The sequence below is a fragment of the Leguminivora glycinivorella genome, chromosome Z, assembly GCF_023078275.1.
Source record: "Leguminivora glycinivorella isolate SPB_JAAS2020 chromosome Z, LegGlyc_1.1, whole genome shotgun sequence".
NCBI lineage: Eukaryota > Metazoa > Arthropoda > Insecta > Lepidoptera > Tortricidae > Leguminivora > Leguminivora glycinivorella.
In genome coordinates this window covers 5,340,554-5,363,292 of record NC_062998.1, presented here as the reverse complement: position 1 = coordinate 5,363,292, position 22,739 = coordinate 5,340,554, and the positions used below count along the sequence as shown (strand labels likewise).

General features: G+C 35.4%; 2 protein-coding genes across 2 annotated transcripts; one reads left to right on the top strand and one right to left on the bottom strand.

The window, feature by feature from the left end:
* Window positions 1–11,509: 11,509 nt before the first annotated feature.
* LOC125241959 lies at window positions 11,510–12,311 on the top strand. The gene is made up of 2 exons (XM_048150675.1): window positions 11,510–12,015; window positions 12,141–12,311. Exons 1-2 carry the CDS (start codon window positions 11,528–11,530, stop codon window positions 12,145–12,147), a joined length of 495 nt encoding a protein of 164 aa, XP_048006632.1. The 5' UTR covers window positions 11,510–11,527; the 3' UTR covers window positions 12,148–12,311.
* A 3,277-nt stretch (window positions 12,312–15,588) lies between these two features.
* Window positions 15,589–17,767, bottom strand: LOC125241259 (zinc finger protein 226-like). The gene has a single exon (XM_048149644.1). The coding sequence runs from the start codon at window positions 17,669–17,671 to the stop codon at window positions 16,220–16,222; it is 1,452 nt and encodes a 483-aa protein (XP_048005601.1). The 5' UTR covers window positions 17,672–17,767; the 3' UTR covers window positions 15,589–16,219.
* Between the last annotated feature and the right edge of the window lie 4,972 nt (window positions 17,768–22,739).

The following is a 22,739-nucleotide window of genomic DNA, read 5'->3' as shown; positions in this document are numbered from 1 at the left end:
AGCTTAGGACTGCGTGACACATTAAATATGAGCCTATGAGGGCGCCGAAGGCCTCTTTAAGTTGGTTTAGGACGTAACTCTGTAAGGACTCTTTAAGTAGATTTAGGACCGCGTCTACGGTATGTACAACCTCATAAAGCATACCGTATACTGATAGAGACAGTTATAGCTGGCAATCAGTATCGTGGTACCGTATTTTCTCTCTTTGTGAAAATTATAATAACTTTAGATGATTAACTAGCTTTCAATAATATATGGTCGTAGTAGAAAGTCATTCTGGCACGATGACGTAACATACCATTCGTCTAGGGTTTCCTGCAGTCTATGATACACGTCAGAATGTCAAAACAGCGTCAAACTTCATCTAGTTCTTATCATGACAATTTGCTGTACGAAATTGAGCTTTAGGTCGAAAAAATATTGCAAATCTTTAATAAAATTAATATACAAAGCAGGCAAATTTGTTTCTTTGGCAAAAGCCTTCTTGTGTAAACGCAGTCGGCGTTGCGGATTTGCAAATAGTAAATTTTTCCGAGAAATCAATGAATTATCAGGTGTAATCAAGTAAAGCTGGGAATAAAAGCTAATAATATATACATATTTGAAATGTGCTAATCAAGACCTTTCAAATGATATACAACATGAGGGAACAGATGAACATACATACATACATACATACAAAAGTAAGGGAACAGTCGTAACTCCTCATACATCAATAAATGCGAGTTATTTGTATAGGCATAGTTTAGTAACACTTAGCGACAATCAAGCGTCAACTAGCGTAAATTATCAGTACTGTCACTTGTCAATAGATGTCGCGACGAACGAAGTCTAATGCTCACCAACTTATTCCGAACTCCCTATACAACTCTTCCCTTACTTATTCCTGTATCATGCTTATCATACAAGAACGATAATTAACAGTTTCTCTAACGGAGCATTCTTACTGGAATTTGAACGAATCAAACTTTTAATGAATCAAATTAAACCAAAACGTCTAACAAAAAACATCAGGTGTGTGTGTGGATTGAGTGAGCACCTTCCGAAAATAAAAAAAAATATGCTGATCATTTAGTAAAAGTTCTAAAACAATTGTAAAAGGAATCTCTGAATTTGTAAAAAGATAAATCAAAAGATACAGCCATTAACATGTGCTCACTCAGTTCTCACAAACTATATACCAACGAAAACAGTGAATATATTCATTTAACATATAATATTTATATACTAACATTTAGTAAAAAATAGGCCAACCTACCTCTATAAATATTAGATCACCTAGTGACGTATTTAATTTTTTACAAATAGTTTCTTATGCTCACTCAATCCTCACACTTTTGAAAAGCCGAATTTTTAATGAAAAACATAAGATTTAGACCGCTATTATATGTGTATAGTTTAGTAAAAGTGAAATGGGAATTTGTAAAATACAAAACGAACCACTAACGTGTCAGGTTTTTTTATAATAAATTTTTGTAAGTGCTCACTCAGTCCACACGTTTTGAGAAAGTTAAAAATGTTAATATCTTACGATACCTAAGACACTCGAAAGTACTTCAACATTTAGTAAAAAATTTTACTAAATATCCACCATCTAATATTTTATATTCGTTGTCTGGTTTTAAAGATATTCAGACATAACTTTTCTCATACAAATGTATCAAGTAGGGTGACCACACTATGTCGGCTCCTGATTTTCCCCACCTTCCCATTGTCATATTGAGATTGGGGAGTTTCGTTCAATTTTGATAATAGTTTATATTAAACTAATACCATATTAATTCTCCATCTGCAAACTGTTTTTAGGTTATGTTCTTGGCCTAGTGATGATGTATATTGTGTAATTTTTATCGACGTCAGGATAATAACCATATCGACAACTATATCTATAGACTCGCCAACAAACTGCATGAGCAGTTTGGCGAGAAACTTTAAAAATGTAAGTTACCTTTAAATAAATAAAATAAAAAATAAAAAAAAACCGGCCAAGAGCGTGTCGGGCCACGCTCAGTGTAGGGTTCCGTAGTTTTCCGTATTTTTCTCAAAAACTACTGAACCTATCAAGTTCAAAACAATTTTCCTAGAAAGTCTTTATAAAGTTCTACTTTTGTGATCTTTTTCATAATTTTTAAACATATGGTTCAAAAGTTAGAGGGGGGGGGACGCACTTTTTTTTCCTTTAGGAGCGATTATTTCCGAAAATATTAATATTATCAAAAAACAATCTTAGTAAACCCTTATTCATTTTTAAATACCTATCCAACAATATATCACACGTTGGGGTTGGAATGAAAAAAAAAATCAGCCCCCACTTTACATGTAGGGGGGTACCCTAATAAAACATTTTTTTCCATTTTTTATTTTTGCACTTTGTTGGCGTGATTGATATACATATTGGTACCAAATTTCAGCTTTCTAGTGCTAACGGTTACTGAGATTATCCGCGGACGGACGGACGGACGGACAGACAGACATGGCGAAACTATAAGGGTTCCTAGTTGACTACGGAACCCTAAAAACGCTCGTGCGTATTGGCGCGACAGAGCCAGACTAACTGGCACGGCGTTTCGTTTTCGTTTGGCGTCGGAGTAATGCCATTCGGCTACGCACGCTGTAAAGCTGCTAACACATGACCGTACGAGCACCGTAGCGCACCAAGGGCATCCATATGGATGCTTGCTAGCTTGTAAATGAGAGCCAGAAATAGTTATTATTTTCTCGCTCCCACTTACAAATCCGGTACGCTCATCTGTTAGCACGATTAGATTACCAGGTTCTGGTTTCTTACTAGTGAAGTATTATATTCTTTGTTTCTTACCAATTATCATTCATGTCCTTTTTAATGCATGAATGTCGATATGGTTATTATCCTGACGTCGATAAAAATTACACAATACACATCATCACTAGGCCAAGAACATAACCTAAAAACAGTTTGCAGATGGAGAATTAATATGGTATTAGTTTAATATAAACTATTATCAAAATTGAACGAAACTCCCCAATCTCAATATAACAATGGGAAGGTGGGGAAAATCAGGAGCCGACATAGTGTGGTCACCCTACTTGATACATTTGTATGAGAAAAGTTATGTCTGAATATCTTTAAAACCAGACAACGAATATAAAATATTAGATGGTGGATATTTAATAAAAAAAATTTCACTAAATGTTGAAGTACTTTCGAGTGTCTTAGGTGCTACAAATCGTAAGATATTTACATTTTTAACTTTCTCAAAACGTGTGGACTGAGTGAGCACTTACAAAAATTTATTATAAAAAAACCTGACACGTTAAGGTGCGTTTAAACGGCGCGCGATAATAGTCCTGCGGCGCTGGCTATATTTTGGGCCCTAAGTTAAAAAAATATTAAAGTCGATTTTGTTTTCGTTTATAAATACATTGATAACATATAAATTTAACATTTCGTTTTGGGTCACATTCCTAGGGTGCTTTTTTAGTAATTTGGTAATTTGTGGTTATAATTTTTAATTTGACCTAATGTGGTAAAAAAAATATTCGAGAGAAAAAATGTAACTGTATTGCATTAAGAATGATATTTTTAGCGTGTATACGTAGTTTGGGTCAATTTACTCGAGTGCTATATGACAATTTGTCATACCTAGCGAAACAGACACAAAAAAATATTCATGTTAAAAAAAATAAGAAACGTCGCATTGCCTCCTTTAAATATATCAATAAACTGAAATTGTGTTTTCCTACTCCAGTGCTTGATAAAATTTGCGATAATTTAGCAAAAATAGGTTTTTACCATTCCAAAAAAATATTAAAGTTACTAGAGTTCTTATCTTATTAACTAAAAAGACAAGATAAATAAGATACGTGAATTTGGGTAAGTTTAATAGAATGCTTCGAAAAATAATACGGTATTAATATTTGCGTTCGATCAAGTCAAGCGAGCGCAGTGACGCGGGTAGTGTAGGTATTATGATACCGACCGCGCGGCCGTGGCGCGGCAGCGGGGAAGGGCAATGACCTCTCTCGACATTCGACAAACCGCACGTTGTGTACAAAACGCCAAAATTTATTTCAACTGTGCGCATCACGCTATTTAATGCTAAGCCTGAAAGGGTTGTATTTGATAAGACTACTAGAGTAACAATTTTAACTTAATATACCTATTTTCCACATGCGTCAGTAAATAATTTAATTTATAAATAATAAATTTAGTATACATCGTGGAATCTACTACTACTACTGCCAAATAAAATAATGCGATTTATCATCTAAGTACTTTAGACTTATATTTAAGCGTGTCACTCACTATGCAGGTAGCTGAGCGCTTATCTTTCAATATGAATCCACATACATAAAATATATATAATTCAATGAGCTAACACACGCGCCGCCAATTATTCATATTTTATTTTGAAGTACATGTGGGGATCGACGTTGGTACGAGATCATACTAAGGTAACGGCGGCTATCAACGCGGGTATCGAAATCGACGTCCATTACCGCCGCATTTGCAAATACGCATTTTATAGGCAAACCGGCCAATTTCCTAAATAAAGTTACTCACGCAAAGGAAGCCTGTTTAGTTGACTAACGCACATATAGGCGCTAGAGAGTGTGAATGAAAGAAGACACTCGCTATTTGACAGTTTTTGCCACGGGGCCGCAAGAAGAGGTTGTGTCATACTGACGCGTGACGCTAAACCTAAGTGAACTCCAATCTCATTTAGTAGTTTACGTAATAATTGTGACAAATAGGTGAAAGTTATGCATTTTAAATTGTTGTTAATAGTTTTCTACATGACTTCTGAGTACTTTTTACGTATTGTTTAGCCTGGAAATGTGTTTAAAGTGGAAATTAAAAGACAGCGGTGAAAGGCGCCATTTTGTGAGTAGATTCTATTACTGTGGTATACCACAGTAATGGTTAAAGTAGTGATATTAGTTCTTTATGCTTTATTTTAAGTATATGTGCTCGGTTATATAATGTCTTACACTTGTTTCAATCTTGATCTATTCACGCTATCAAAGAACTATTTACGTGGTATGAAAAATATTTAACAAAATCTTAATTTTTAGCAAAAACTTCATCACTGATTTCGTAGTTTCTATGAAAACCGTTAATTTGTAAATTTTTTTAAACATTGAGATAAAGTCTGATGTTTACTTACCAGTTATGTAAACTTGGTTTTAATATAAAGTTGCAATATTTTATTTTGATTTGTAATGAAAATACATCTGTATGACATTGTTTTTATTGCTCGGAATTAGATTTTATTATACTCCAATTTATGCCTATCACCGATGGTACGATCGGATAACCCTCGGTAATGGAATATATAAGAATCTATTACCGATCCATGCAATATTTGTTTGGGTCGGTAATAGGTTCCTAAAGAAGTATCTATTACCGAGCGACATATTAGTCTTGTATCAAAATATGACATTTAGAGTACCGTAAGTACAGATTTCTTAGATGAAGCTGAGTCTTCTGTGGGTATTCATAAAGGAAGATAGTATAGGTATATGTATTTGTCATAATTTGTATATTCAACCGTCGGTATTAAGCTCCGAATTTTGAGATGGGTTTCTATTTACCGATGGCAGAAAAACACTGTCATTCATACCCTCGGTAATGAAATCTCAATTCGCGTTAATAGAACCGCAGCCTGTTCATTACCACGGTAATAGAAAATTTAGGTATGCTGGCTTCAATAATTATTTTATGACATATAATAAACTAAAATCATCCAAAAACTGTTCAAAACTAATAGTTCAATAAATACTCTTCCATAAAAAAAAATATTTGTGGCCGTTAACGAGCTTTGATACCCTTAATTTTTTGGAATCTTTTGAAATCTTCCTGAAGTACCACGTTAATAGGCGCCATTACCTTATATCGTAAAATGGTGAGGAATTTGTATGTAGAAAATACAGGATTATAAAGCAAAATACAAGATGTACTTTTTATAACCGGCAATATTTAACGTGGTGAAGTCATATAACTGATATCGAATACAAAACACTAAACGCCCAATGGACTTGCCTCGCGTGACGTCACGTAGTGTTTTCAGGGTTCCGTAGTCAACTAGGAACCCTTATAGTTTCGCCATGTCTGTCTGTCCGTCCGTCCGTCCGTCCGTCCGCGGATAATCTCAGTAACCGTAAGCACTAGAAAGCTGAAATTTGGTACCAATATGTATATCAATCACGCCAACAAAGTGCAAAAATAAAAAATGGAAAAAAATGTTTTGTTAGGGTACCCCCCCCCCCCCCTACATGTAAAGTGGGGGCTGATATTTTTTTTCATTCCAAAATAAAATAACTTAATTCTTTGCATGTTAATTTGGTTAAATATAACTTATATATTTTCTTTAAGAATATCATATACTTTTAAATGAGCAATTCTTGTATATTCATTTATTTATCAATTATATATTCTATTCTATTTTTCTATATAATATAAAGCTGCAACCCGACTGACATTTTTCCAAAAATAGCCAGGAGATTTTGCAGGTGGCAGTATTTGGTGTGGCTGTGGTAGTATAGAGGTTGATCTTGCGACCCCGGAAAAATCCGACCGTCGGTCTACCGGTTCCGGGTAAAAAAATGTTGAACGGTCTGGCCAAACGGCAGGAGATAGCCGGGGGGTGCTCGACCAAAATGTCATAGAGGACCCTGGGCAGTTTTTGACGCCGCCATTTTTTTTTTTTCAAAATGGCCGACTTTTTTTTGAAGATTTTTCAAGTTTGTCGTAGAGTGCTCAAATTTTTGTTGTAGAATCTCCAAGAGGCCTTGATTGGAATGAAATAAAAGAAATTGAAAAATACTACAAATGTGAGAAAACTGGCCACTTTTGTTTTGTATGGCAACTTTTAAACGGTAAGAGATAGCCGGGGCTGCTCGACCAAATGTCATACAGGGTTTTAAGTAGAAAAAAGTTTCATTAAAAAAATCAATATGGCTGACTTTTTTTTGAAAAATTTCAAAATGGTCCTAGCGCGCTGAGATTTGTCACACGGGTGGACGGCCACCCGAAGATTAGCTTCGCTGAAATTTGTTATGTAGGGGTTCTCGGGGTTGGAAAATCGATCTAGCGTAGCCTTAGGTCCCGGAAAACGGCGAATTATGGAGTTTTAATGAGTTTTTCTTTCGCGTTAGTAAACGTTAAATATGGTCGTTAATTTCGCCCCGCGCACATCGGCTGCGCTTAGCTCAGTCGTACGAGGTCGGTCTAATGTTCGCAGACAGATTGCAGGTGTCAGGGTTTCGAATCCCGGCCAGAAATTAAGTTTTAATTTTTTGTTTTGTTTTTTTTTGTTCTTGTATTTATAAGTTTTTTTTTCTAAAGACGTGATATAATAAAATAGAACCGAGCGAAGCTCGGTCGTCCAGATGTTTTAGGATATTATTTATTGATTGGCTGCAAGAAATGCCTAGGAGTATTGGCCGAACGGTAATTAACAAAAATTACACAGTCAAAAGGTTAATTGTCATTAACCATTAAAAATTAATGAACGCCAATTGTCATTAAAGTTAATGTATTTCGAAAAATAACAAACAAATTATCATCGTAATTAAAGAAATCGTCACGGTGAGTTCGTGGGTGAGCAGTATCCAAGATAGAGCTGACACTGAGCTGACACTGGCTCGGCTGTACCTAGTAGAACTCAGGTTTGGTACAATATAGAGATTATATAAAGACACGCTGTTTTGGTACGACTCATCATGATAAGCGCTTGGGAAAGTAGTACCTAAGCTTTAGCTCATGCTGAACCCTGAGTCCTGTTAGCGTAGCCAGCGTTTTTGGGTATCTCTTTATGATATCACTGCATGATTTGTTTTGTTGATTTTTACGCTGGGTGACGTTTGCTCTTAACGCGGTTGTACAAAATGGCCGAGGCGATGCCAGTCACGGACGTCTGAAAACTGTCACGACTTCGAAACTAGTCTCCAAAGTACTATATAAAAAGTTTTCACAAAACAACAGTTAAAGCTTTTGAAATGGTTGATATACTGTAGGTATCTCGAAAATAATAGATACATCATTTCCTTATTGAGGAATTATACTATGAAATAATAAAATCATCCCCTATCAAAAATAAACACGCCAGTGTTAAAGCCTGTTAAAGGTATGGCAAAAACCATCGTTTTGAACTATGATTTTAATATATATCCATAATTTTAAACAGGCCTATCACAGCTCTCGTTAAATATTACTTAGATACGAGAGACTAATACGATTGGTCGGCCGAAGGCAAGACAACTCATTGTGATTCGCTGAGACGCTGCTGCAAAAGAATACAAATAGATAAACCTTTTCATTAAACTTAACTATCTTATAATTTAATCTGGGGGCACGGCAGTACCCCCGCCAAGTCGAGCACGAAGCCAACACTGCCGTACCATCCTTTACTGGAACCATTTCGCCGCATTTTCAGGCCCCTATTTGAGAACCTCTGGATAAGACCGGAACGCAGAAATTTTCGTCGTCTAGTAAGCTATAATAACATACTTAAAACTCAAAATTGCAAGTCTGTACGTCGCAACACGGGTGGATAGCCGCCCCAAGATTAGTATACAAAAAGAAAATTTCTAAAAATTCAAAATGGCTGCCTTTGAACGCCAATTGAAATTTGTATGGAGGTTTTTTTTAATCGCCATAGCTCCGTAACGGTAGGAAAAAGGTTAAAGTGCTTGAACTAATGTTGTACAGTTATCTTAGGTCCATCGAATGGCATTTACAAAATTTCAAAATGGCCGACTTTGAATTATTTTTTTTTATCTTCGGTCCGAGCGCGGTAAAATTTGGCACGTGGTAAAAACGGGGGCCAAAAATAGGAATGAGAATTTTTTTTTGGAAAAGTCAAAAACGGCGGCGAGAGGGGACAAAGTCAAATTTCCCAAAATCAAAGTCGGTCATTTTGAAATTGTGTAGTTCAAGCTTTTTTGACCTTTTTCCTACCGTTACGGAGATATGGTTATTAAAAAAAATCTTCCATACAAATTTCAATTTGCCCACAAAGGCCGCCATTTGAAATTTTTCAATAATATTCTTTTTGAATACTAATCCGTCGGCCGTCCACTCGTGTGCCAAATCTCAGCGCGCTAGGACCATTTTGAAATTTAAAAAAAAGTCGGCCATTTTGAATTTTTTTTAATACAACTTTTTTCTACTCCGAGATCTGTATGACATTTGGTCGAGCACCCCCGGCTATCTCTTACGATTTAAAAGTTGCCATACAAAACAAAAGTAGCCAGTTTTCTCACATTTGTCGCATTTTTCAATTTTTTTTTATTTCATTCTAATCAAGGCTGCTTGGAGATTCTACGACCAAAATTAGAGTGCTCTACGACAAACTTGAAAAATCGTCTAAAAAAGACGGTCATTTTGAAAAAAAAAATGGCAGCGTCAAAAACAACCCAGGGTCCTCTATGACATTTGGTCGAACACCCCTTGGCTATTTCCCGCCGTTTGGTCAGGCCGTCCAACATTTTTTTACCTGGAACAGGTAGACCGACGGTCGGATTTTTACAGGGTTGCAGGACAAACCTCTATACGGCCACACCAAACACTGCCACCGGCGGAACCTCCTTCTGGCTGTTTTTTGAAAAATGTCAGTCGTGTTGCAGCTTTATATTACACTAGCTTTTGCACGCGGCGTCGCTCGCGTTAGAAAGAGACAAAAAGTAGCCTATGTCACTCTCCATCCTTTCAACTATCTCCACTTTAAAAAATCACGTCAATTCGTCGCTCCGTTTTTCCGTGAAAGACGGAGAAACAAACAGACATACTTTCGCATTTATAATATTAGTATGGATAGATAAATGTAAGTAAAAAAAATACATACGTATTTTGATTACCATTTTTCTAAGGTAGGGTTAAATTCGAAACCAATTGAGGTAATGTCGAAAATCTGTAAAAAGGATACTAATGCCATATAATGAGAATAATTACAATAATGGCTACCGCAGTCTCACCACCTGTGTTTGCACACACGCGCGCGCACAGAGACACACGCGGCGGGGGACTTTGTTTTATAAGGTGTACAGATATATTATGCCGCCGTGCGCTTCGTGTCCATTATAAATGAAAATTAAGGAAAATATAGGAAATAATATTCAAGTTACAATTTATTGTTTTTGGGTTTTGTATCCATTTGCATCCATAAATATTTCCCGTCATAAAAATTACACCCTGTATTGTGGAACTAAAAACTGAAATCAATAGTTACAATAATATAATCACGGTGTATGAATAGGAGCGCCGGATCGAATTAGGTACTTCAATATCGGGACAAAAGGTTCTGGAGTTTCGAGGATTTCGTAGGGAAATGTAAAATAATAGTGCATTAGGGTAATTCCGAAAGTCGTCTAATTACGAAAGTCACATAAAAATCACCATTATTTCCATCATATCAAGATTCCCTCTTCGGAATTACCAGAGCATTTTTGTCATTCGGAATTACCCTAATGCACCATAATAAAAATTTACGATAGTTTAGCTAGTTTACTTCGTTTATTTTAGATAGTAGACCTTTACGTGTTTTCGACATTTATAATTGGTCTGTTTTCGTTACTAATGTAATAAAGTTCTTAAGGTTACCTACTATGTATAAGTTTTAATTGGGAAGACTTACAAAAAAATCGGGAGAATCCCGCCAAAGCCCGACCCTCTGGCAATCTTAAATTATGTATGACTGCGCACGAGAAGTAGGTACCTACGCCTCGTGTCACAGCGCGGCGTCGCGCCAGCGGCATGCGCCAACCTGATTGGCTATCGGTTGCGCGCCACACAGCGCAAAAATTTAAAATACTACTCTATTGCGTTGCGTTTTATTCTGCCAAATATTGAAAACCCATGGATGAAAGTGACCCAAATTAAAAATGATGACTTGATATCATTTTATAATAATATAGACGTCAACTTATTAACATGAAATTTTTTTTCAGGCTTTGACAGGGTTTTTATTAAAAAAAATTTTTTTTTTATATATAAGCAATGGATAAAATGTGACACACTTTAAGAAAATATATATATAATAATGTCCTGAATGGTATAAGACTTCACTTACCAACTCTAATATTTTGTTAGGTGTTTTAGGGCCAATATTAGACATTTTTAAAATATCATTAAACCCATGGATGAAAATGACCCAAAATGCATATGTACATCGGCAACCACGTTGTTTTTATATAGATACAAATAATTTCTTCTCGAATATTTCTTTGACTGAACACTGCTTAAAAATAGAAATACCTAAATTTCGAGCTAAGCAGGTACCTAGGACGACCCAAAATATTATTTTTATATTTGATCAATAGTCTAAAAACTATATGCAAAAAAGAAGCAACGTGAATATTATCGAAACCTCAAAAGCTATCGCTACCCGACTATAACGTCGAAAGGTAGTCTCGCTCTGTCGCGCCAATACGCACGAGCGATAGAGATAGATATCTACTAGCGTTTCGTTTCGTGAGCGTTTCGTGAGCGTTTGTGCCATTCGGCTACGCAGCCTGATGTACTCAAGACATCACTGCACGAATAGCCATGGCAAAGAAAGCATTTAATGAAAAAAAGTACCTGTTTAAAGCCAGAATAAACACAACAATCAAGAAAAAGTTAATAAAATTGTACATCTGGAGCATAGCGTTATACGGCAGCGAAACGTGGACGATGCTGCAACAAGACAGAAAACGCCTTGAAGCTTTTGAAATGTGGTGCTGGCGGCGGATGGAGAAAATAAGTTGGACAGAGAAAGTAACAAACGAAGAAGTCTTAAACAGAGTGAAAGAAAAGAGGTGTATTTTAAGAACTGTTGAATGCAGAAGAGGAAATATGTTGGGACACCTGTTACGACACGACGAATTCATCAAAATCATCATAGAAGGGAAAGTAGAAGGAAGAAGAAAGAGAGGAAAGCCAAGGAGGGCATACATGGACCAAGTGAAAGAGAAAGTAAATGTCGTGTCGTATCAGGCTGTCAAAGAAAAAGCCCAGGAAAGATATAGCTGGAGATTGCTTCACCGACAAGAGCCCAGTGGCCCGTTTCTCGAAAGGTACAAGCCTTGTATTACAAGTGTGTTTCCATGACAACCCATACGATTTGACAGTTCGCGCACTTGTAATACAAGGCTTGTACCTTTCGAGAAACGGGCCCCAGCTCTTAAATTTCTGATGATGATGAAGAGGAACCATCAATATGGAACCCAAAACATCTCGGTCACAAAAAACGCAACAATATAATAGGCTTGCGTTCGTATCTACACGGACGGCTCGGCTCGCGTAGGATCGTGCTACCTCGCGCCGTGTAAACGCACAGGCTCGCGTTCGTATTGAGCTGAGCCGCATCTACACGGACGGCTCGGCTCGCGTAAGATCGTGCTAACACGCGCCGTTTAAACGCACCTTTAGTGGTTCGTTTTGTATTTTACAAATTCCCATTTCACTTTTACTAAACTATACACATATAATAGCAGTCTAAATCTTATGTTTTTCATCAAAATTCGGCTTTTCAAAAGTGTGAGGATTGAGTGAGCATAAGAAACTATTTGTAAAAAATTAAATACGTCACTAGGTGATCTAAATATTTATAGAGGTAGGTTGGCCTATTTTATACTAAATGTCAGTATATAAATATTATATGTTAAATGAATATATTCACTGTTTTCGTTGGTAGTTTGTGAGAACTGAGTGAGCACATGTTAATGGCTGTATCTTTTGATTTATCTTTTTACAAATTCAGAGATTCGTTTTACAATTGTTTTAGAACTTTTACTAAATGATCAGCATATTTTTTTTTATTTTCGGAAGATGCTCACTCAGTCCACACACACACACAGTGCACATAATCAATATCGCCGTTTTTGGAAATTTTTGATGGGCTCTAGCGTCTTTAAAAAAAGAACATCAAAAAAATCAAAACGGTCCGACACAGACAAAACTAATAATAATCTGTGTTGAAAAAATTATAGCTTCAAAAACCAGGGAGGAAATAGTCGAAGTAGAGAGCATTTGTATGGCGAATTGACCCCTCCTACAGCGTCTTAAATAGAGACGGCTTGCCTGAGCGATAATTACTCTCGAATTTGCAATATCCTTACACCTCTAATAGAACACTATGTTTTTCATCACACACAAAATAATGTAAGAAAATTAAAAAAAGGTTAAGGCAACGATAGAGGGCGTGAAAACCAATTACCTACATGTCGTAGTGCAAGTTGTTCGCTAGATGTCACTATTAACCCCGCAAACTGGCTAACGACTTGTCGTAAAATGTTTAAGTATTTATTGATGTCCAAATTTTTCGCTAGATGTCGCTGTACCACTTGCAAACTTGCGAACGACTTTCCACGGTTAATTATAATGTTATAAAATTGTAAATTTTATTGTTGTCAAATAAGTTAGCGTTGAATAAGTTACTGGTTATGGTTGGTGAATGACCTATTTAGAAATTCCGCCATAAATATGTGGCATTCCATGTTTAAAGGGTCCACGTGCTTTATGTGATATAAGGAACCTTTAGGCATGGAAAGTCACATGAAAAGTTGTAACTTAATAGATGGCGCTGCATTCGAAATCCTTGACTGATAACGCTATACCACTATTCAATATATTCTATGGTTAAGGGGTCGGCCGGGCCGCTGAAACTAATTTGACACTACATGACTACAAAATTTAATATGGTAAAGCCAGCATGAGGACAGCACCAGTGCTATTGCTAAATAAAACTACTTTTATATAAAACACAACATTTACTCTTATGACATAAAAACAGAAATCTTAAAAGTTATTGACCGAAGTTTTTTACAATACAATATTCTTAGAACGTGGATGAATATTTAATAAATATCTATAATTATGTAGATTGACACATAATAAATTGTTTATCTATCAAACAAGAACTAATATACACCGTGTTTTTTTTTTGTTTTCCGTTAAATTCGACACGTAGGTTAATTCATTATCAGGAACCACCCCTGTATATCACTTTTAGTTAAATTCGCAAAAAAAAAATTCATAATTTTCATACATAATATATGAATTTATTAGTGTGAGAGACCCTTAAGAATAACATTCAAGTTAGTTTCAAGTGATTGACGGCACATGTCAAAACAAATAACATAAGGAATTGGTAAAGGCTGTCACACACGTGTTCAGTAATTATCTTTATTGTTTTAATAACTCGATAACCGTAAGAGTTAAGACGCTAGTTTCTTAGAGAAATTAATTGTATTTGATATAAAGAACCTTCCCTTAAAGTTAACGGAATTCAATAAAAACAGGGTGTATAGTTATTTCTTTTACAAAGGGGCAAAGTTGTTTAACCGCACGAACCAATATTGATACCCGAGCAAGCGAAAGATTCCAATATTGCGTTGCGAGGGTTTCAAGGCACGAAGGTTAAACAAACTTTGCCACCGAGTGAAACACAAAATTTTTCACCACACCAACACGAACACAATATTACTGACTATAAAACATCAATCTAAATCAAATTTATCAATTTATTCAATATTTATGATTCAAAATCATAATTTATAGTTAAAGTCTACCAGCCAGCTTAAGACATCAAGTTAAAATTTCTTTGAAACTACTTTTCACTCTTGTGGATTAAATGCAATATTGCTAACTGTTTTCGAATAGCAAAGAAAACCTTTACCAGTTGGTGTGGTGAAAATTATTCTATGAATTTTGTAATTTGATTTAATTTAAACCACATATAAATTGAGGAAAGCATTGGTTAGTTACATTTATGAAAACATTTTTCAGAGGGCAACCCCATTGCATAAGATACATGTAAAATAATTTATATATAAATAATAATCTCTTATAAAAATGAAAACCTTACTGTTAAAATATAGCATTTGAAATAATTTTCGCATTGCAACTGAATAAAACACTATCGCTTGCGTTAAAATTTAGAGATTTAAAAATGCCTTTTTCTTTCAATTTAACTGTCATCCGAATTATCAATTTCAATGTATTGACAGTGAAACAGATACACTGTCAATGTTTATTTGTGCCCATGAAGAATAGAGATACCTCTATTCTCCATGATTTGTGCCATTCTTAAGAGAAAGGTTCCAAAATGTCATATAATGAAGGACACTATAAATTTCGTCCTTATGAGTGTCCTTATGTGATTATGTTATGTGAGACTTTTTACATTTGAGGAGTGTCTTTTCAAAAGGGCTTATTTCCATTTTTTCTTTTTTTTAAACTATGAATGCAGTTCTTTTTAGTATAGAAAATTACGTGTTGTTTTGAGATTAAAGCTCAAAAAGTCTCGCCTTGATCTTTAAAAAAAAGGGTAACATCAAAGTTTAGAACACATTTTGAAAAATGTGTAATGATTATTTATGTGGTTAAACCAATGTATGTAGTACAACAACATTGATATCAACTAACTTAATACAAAATCCAAAAATAAAATAAAACTTTTTTAAAATAATAACATTTACGCTACAAGGCCACAACAAAAGGGCTTAATTGCCAAAAGTTCGCATCAAAAGTGCTTAATTCTCAAAAACATATGGTAATTACATATTTATTTAGGTACACATGTTACGTTTGGTGTAATCATAGCATTAACGTCAACTTACAATATTACAATTTTGCAAATTAAATATTAATTTCAAAATCAATACCGTTGAATTATGTTTTTCTTGATTTCACAAAAAAAGTACAAAGTGGAAATAAGCCCTTTTGAAAAGACACTCCTCATTTGTTGAGCCAGAATTGTATGACAAATAGACAATATCAGGTTAAACTCTCTATTAAATCAATCATGATTCGCTCACATTGGGCACAAAATTCGCATTGCACATGTTGTAATAAAATAAATATAGTTTTATGTAACTTAAGCAAAGAAATAACTTTTTCGTGCTGAATAGCCAATAGTGCCTAACAATTTGATTCAAATGTAGTGATGTGTAAGTTGCAGAAACTTTCCAAAAAACTCTTAAATTTCTTGAAAAATTCATGAAACTTCACGAAAAATAAAGAGAATTAAAATGTATGAAATGGAAAGTTTCCATCCATACAATTGTCCATACAAAGTATGGAAAGTTTCCGAAGTTTTCCTATGTGAACATTTCAGAATTTTGGAAACTTTCCGTCAGCACATCAGTATTCAAATGCATTCAGCATTGTGAGAACTTTCTACAATCATGATTCATGAACAACATTCAAACTTTATGATTACACTACCATTGAATTCAATTAAATAAATTACTTAATCTATTTTATTTCTATGACCGGTGACAGTTCAATCTCTATTAAGTCATCTGCAGGGGCCAAGGGCGCCTCTTTTTTGACCACGACTCTCTTCTCCACCAAAAGACTCGGCATCTCACATTTGTGTTTTGCTCGTATGTGCTTGCCGACAGTGTCTTTCCTGAAGAACCGCTTGTCACATAATGGACATGGGAATTTCCTTTCTCCAAAGTGTTTCCTTTGATGCTGAATAAGCTTTTCCGGTAGTTCAAAGAACATGCCACACACAATACATGGGATATTAGTTGCCGTGTGTTTTGCTTTATGCTTTTTCACTTTTTCAGACCTTATAGATTTGTATTCACAGACATTGCAGAAATACCAGTACTTGCCCTTCATATGGATCATTCTTCTGTGATTACAGAGTTCGGCGCCCGTGTAGAATGACTTGGCACAAACTTCGCATGTGTATTGTTTGATTCCGCTGTGCCTCTTCATGTGTGTCGTAAGACTTTTCTTAGACTGTAGTATCTTACTACACACTTTACATTGATGCTGGTTATCTGTGTGGGTTTTTAAGTGACGGTATACATTTGTGCGGCCTCGGACAAACTTGCCACAGAACTGGCAGGTTATTTCAACTTTGTAGAGCTTGTGCGAGCCTTCCTGATGGCTCTGTAGGGAGCTCTGTTGCGTAAATTTTGCAGGGCACTTGTCACAATGATACGGTCGGTCACCAGTATGCACAACTAGATGTGACTGCATATCTTTAATTCTTTTAGAGTTATAGTTACATTCTTTACAATGAAATATTCTGTTCTTTCCCATACCTTCTATCCTAACGTTTGCGGCAGTTTTACAACTGTTTGACTCCAGGTGCCTGTTGAATGCTTTAAAAGACTTGAGCATTCTTTTACAAATGGAACATACTAAAGCTTCCGGCAGATGGACCTTCTTCCAGTGCACACGTAATTTACATTTGCTTTTAAACAAGTTTCCGCAGTCATGACACTCTAATTTCAAATCGATAGCCTTGCTCTTTTTGACTACTTTGTTTTCATCATCCTCCAGTTTCGTGTCCACTTCAGAGAGCAGATCAGCAGAGTCCAAAAAATGCACATCCTCTTCGAAATACTCGTAAGGCTCTTCTAACGGTTCTTCTTTCTTAATAACGGCCTCAACTACGGCGTTGTTGATAGATACGACGGGGAGCTCCTCTAGCTGAGTTGACTGCAGAATTATATTGGAATTCTCGCATTTCTGCTTGAAATGTATCGCCGTTTCCAGCTCCAAAAGGCAGTCTAAGCATATTTTGTCCGGGAAACCATCGTCTTTCTGAATTTTAACGTTGGCTATCGTATTGATATAGTCGTAAATAAGACAATCTTTGTATACTTCGAATAGAGACATGCACTTTTTCACGTTTGTACCCAAACATACACGGCAGATTTTCACTTTCTTCTTATCGTCACCCATTGTTGTTGTTAATAAAACTGAAGTATACTTAAGAATCACTCTGGGAATCGTATTTTTTAATATTTTCCATTTTATTATTAGTCAGAACCACAAACACATCACAATTCCCAATTCCCAATTTTATTTATTTTTTCTATGCACTGATTGAGTGTGTTGCCAGGAAAATAAAAATGTCAAACTGCCGTTCTTATGGCAGCGTTCAAAAACAATGAATTGTCGACAAGCACGTCTTATATAATTACGGTCTAAAGCAAAGAATATAATTGTTATAATAGTGAGTATTATCAAATACTATATAAACTCTTAGAGTTAATACGTGCAGCTTCTGACGTTTCCCATACAATTGAGCGGCAACAATTTTACTACCGCCATCTAGCGGTTCGAGTTGATCAAAGTAGTTGTTCAGACTTTTATTTAAGTAAATTAAAATAGAAAATGCTATTACTTGATCTACTTTAACATTTTTAGACGGAATAAAACAAAAAAATAAGAATTTGTAATTTTTTTTAATTTTATGCTGTATGAAACTAAACTATTTTGATCAACTCATGCCGCTAGGAGCGCTAGTGTGCATGTTGCCAACTTTGGCACCGAGCTGCACGTATTAACTCGTAGAGTTTACATAGTATTTGGTATTATGTATTATGTGGTATTATATTCTTTGTAATAGACGGACAAGATCTTGTCACTAAACAGGCGCGAAATTCTATGTTTTTTTATACTACGTCGGTGGCAAACAAGCATACGGTCCGCCTGATGGAAAGCGGTCACCGTAACCTATGGACGCCTGCAACTCAAGCAGTGTCACATGCGCGATGACAACCCATTAGAAACTTGTACCTAGACTCCCTTTTGCTGTGTTAAGTACGTAAGTGTGTTATGTTCTATGGGTGATAAAATAAATCTGCCCGACATTTTTCTACACCATTATTTTAAGTGACAAGATTTAATTGCTTGACCGTTACTTTACTCTATACTTTTCGTGCCTACTTTAATCGTATAGAATCATATAGAATAGACGAATCAGCATTCTCCGCAGTAAGATTTAATTATAAGAGTTGAGAGTTTTTGCTTGTCTTTTATTTTCTAAGGTTCTTGTTGCTTCTGGGTTTAACATTCTGTCACTTACATTACACCCTCTGCAGCTGTAAGTAACTGAAAATTAAGGCTAACTTATATGACAGCCCGGAAAGAACGTCACAAAATGACTGTATTCATTCCCTTAGATTCCAAGACTTTTCTTTAGGTGGCTCTTTTACCAAAAATCGTCCCTTACGGTTGTCAAAAAGGGAGGTGAAAATTTTTATGGGGCACAAATAACGGCTGAACCGATTTAGATGAAACTAGATATCAATATAGTTTAAATCACGGAGAAGAACATAAGTGTCAACATACAATATAGTGATTATCCCATAAAAACCCTTAGAAGTGAAAAGGGGTGTAAGGGCCAACAGTTTCGCCTTTAGTTCTTTTAGTAATCCTCTGAAGTTGGCCAGTAAACCAGTTAGTCGGCCCCTTTGCAAAAAGTGGAAATAAAACATCAATTTAAATAAATATTTTGTATTAATCATTTGTTTTTCTATAATACATAGTTACTTAACTAATTATCACTTTTTTATATTCGAAGTTACATGTCACCATAATATTTAATGTATTGTATGAAACTTATGAGCCGGATATGTCAACTGGGGTGAATGCAACAGCGGGGTGAATAGGTTTGGCCCCTTTAGTATATTTGACCCCAATTGACATATAGCCATATTTAAAATATCTGTTTACATTTAGTGCCTTTAATACAGTCAGTATGATAAGGATATTAGGTACATATAATCGCTTTCTCATATAATTAAATAGATGCCTAACGATTATGAAGTTACCGTTGTTCGATTCTATGGAAAAAGATATAGATGTCGAAATTAAACAACGTAGGTATCTATTTATTTGTTCCAAATTGAGTTTTTAAGATACACATAAAATTGGACGAATACATGAAATAAAATAAAGCACAGTTAGAAACATGTTTCTCTTGCTGAATCTATTCAGTAGGTATTTAGAGATTTCTCGATTAAAATCTTATATGTATATTCGAATATGTTTATTATCCTGACCGTACTTGATTTGTTTACCTAAAATTTCAAATAAAATACAATGAACGAAAATATAACTATGATGAAGACTAGTCAAAGCTTAAATCAGATCTTGAATAATGTGCCTGGCATAGTTTTTCAACTACTTACATAATACTTAAAATTATGGACCTTTGAACGCCCATCGCGTGCGACAAACCATCGTAAACCTTGTTCCGACAAGTTTCCGGATGTTCCAACAAAGTTCAGGATGTTCAGACACAGTTCCGGATGTTCAGACAAAGTTCCGGATGTGCCGGAATGTTCGCAGGTTGATATTGGACAGACGTTATTGATGGTCAGAAGTTCTAAAGGGAAATCAAGAAGGTGAATGAATTGGAACCTCTTGAGAGTCCCTTTAGTGTAACGCAAGTTATCTTACAATAGTCATAATGCAATGTAAATTGTGATGTTATTCCGTGATTTTCGATAAGAAATTTATAAACATTCCTTTTATGTTAAGATAAGATGAGGTAATTCGGCAAATGAAAAAACTATTATTACAATTTTTCATACATTGAACTCTGATTTTGGTAAGTTATTACCAACTTCAGTATAGTTGAGCATTGTCAAAAACTTTTTGAATGCAATGGCATTTCTTACTTTTCACGCTTCTATTCATACTTTATTCAAGAAACGTAGCTATTAAAAAAATGTTGGGTCATAAAGCAAATCCCTTTCGCCCCTTTTAAGTCAATTGTTTATTTTCACCCCGTCAGATGCTATTATGTCAGATTACCCCCCATTAGTCACCGATTTGGAATATTATAGCACATTATTTGTCAAAAGAGGGAAACTAGAAAAATATTATTTGTATAACCTTTCATTTCAAGTGACTTTATTGCCAATTAAATTAGCCAAATAATTTAAACAGTTTTAATTTTGGGATTTAAAGAGTTGAACGACCATCAAGCCTCGAATTAACGCCCATCATTTTGAAAACATGTCATTGGGGCAAGGCGCACACAGAGCGAGGCACGTCGCGAGGCAATGTGCTGACGCGGCAAACGACCGATGAAGACATGCCTCGGCGTAGGCAGCTTGCTGCCGAGCAAAATGTGCGCACTGCTTCAGTCGAGGCACTTTTACTTAGCACGTTTGCCGCGCGAGGCAATTGCCTAAACCTATTTATTTTTACAACATGATGGGTGATGTTTTCGCAACCCTTGATCGAGACTGAGCTTATTTATAATAACCATGCTACCTCAAGAGAAGTAATTAAACTGTACAAATATACAATAACGCATTCATTCGACATTTCTCATCAACTTTTAGTCAACTTGTACAGTATTTATTAGTCGTATACCTGTTTTCAATAGTTAGTCATTACAACTACGTGCACACGTAATTCAAATGTAGCTAAGGCACAAACAATCAGACATTTTAATCTAACCTACGCAGTTACACTGTTGAAGATCACCATGTAAGAAATAATCAGAAATTACAAACTTGCAAAATGCTGGTGGCGAAAAATGGAACTAGCGTAGATCCATATAACTTTCGTTGTTATGCGCGACAGTAGCGCCATTGCCAGTAGTATAATTTTAGTTGTGACTACTCGACACTAGATGGCGGTAGTAGTATCTTGTTTTCTCATAAAATGTGACATTTTATAAATGGTGTAACTTAAAAAAAAACTCTTATTTAGGATGATCATACGGTTTGTACACCAACATCTAAATATAATTGTACATCACATTTTAAGCAAACAACTGTAGCTAACTGCTAAAATGCAATGATCAAGGTGTTTATTTAATATTTGAGACCGAATTAAGATTATTTTGGATACACTAGAGTAGATGTTGGTATACAGAGACATCGAAATCAACACAGTTTTGGTCCCAGAATAGATATTTAGATATTGTACTTTATACTTAACTAATTATTTACAATTTACACGCATGTAGTGTCAAGTAAGTAATACAAGAAAATTAAACTGAAAAACGCATATATCTGTGAGTTTTTCAAGTGCAAATACGTAGTTTGAGCATAATATCGTTTCATAAAAAAACTAAAATCGAAATTTCTTTATCTACCTATATGCAAATTATATGGTCCTTGCTATATTATATGTATTGCTTGAAAATACAGCATGGCAAAGAAGAGCAGATTAAGAAAAAGGCAACATCGTAGTGACATCTCTCAAATAAAAAATAAAAAAAACTCAAATCGAATGGTGTGAGAGAACGGGACCCTAAAATGTTGGCACTTTTTATTCTACTCGTAGGTATCTCAAATATGCAAGTACTAAGTCCTATAGTGAGGCAGATAACGATATTTCGATTATTGTTTTCGTGGTACTCTTTTATTTTTCTCATGTACGCACGTGACCCTACACGCGTGACTCGATGCCTATCTTAAAATCAGACCCTAGCGTAGGACAATATCAAACACAAAAATCACATAACATTTCTGATCCTACCGAGATTTTTAGGTTTTTTAGAAGTTGGCTTGACTAAGTTTCCAAAGAAAATTAAGGCCTTTGGAAACTATATTATTTATATAGATTTAAACTTAAACGATTTTTACACATATTTAAAATTGCAAACTAAATCGCGTATCACACCCACCGCACGTGACATCGCTAGTGCACAAAACGTTCAAGTGGGTAGTCAGGACAAAGTGCGGGTAGTTCGGAAATCTCGTACAGCTAGAAGAGATACTGCTCCGAGACCATGGCACGTTACAGATTAATAATAAGTTATACGTTAGCACAGATCAAATAATACTAGTACAGATACCTAATCCCATACTAAAAATGGGCGCCGTCCTAAGTATTCTAGACCTGTAGGCTAAATTTAATCCACACTCAAAGAGCTAGATGGCGCCAGTAGCCACGCGTGGCCAACAAAACTCTTATCAGTATCCTACGTCGAAATAGTCATCAAACTGCAACATCTTGCGACATCTGTTTTAGCTTTCACGCACTAAACCTATAACGT

Bases quoted from the DNA above. Each gene is read 5' to 3' on its own strand.
- LOC125241959 (XM_048150675.1), top strand. From the start codon at position 11,528: ATGGCAAAGAAAGCATTTAATGAAAAAAAGTACCTGTTTAAAGCCAGA.
- LOC125241259 (XM_048149644.1), bottom strand. From the start codon at position 17,671: ATGGGTGACGATAAGAAGAAAGTGAAAATCTGCCGTGTATGTTTGGGT.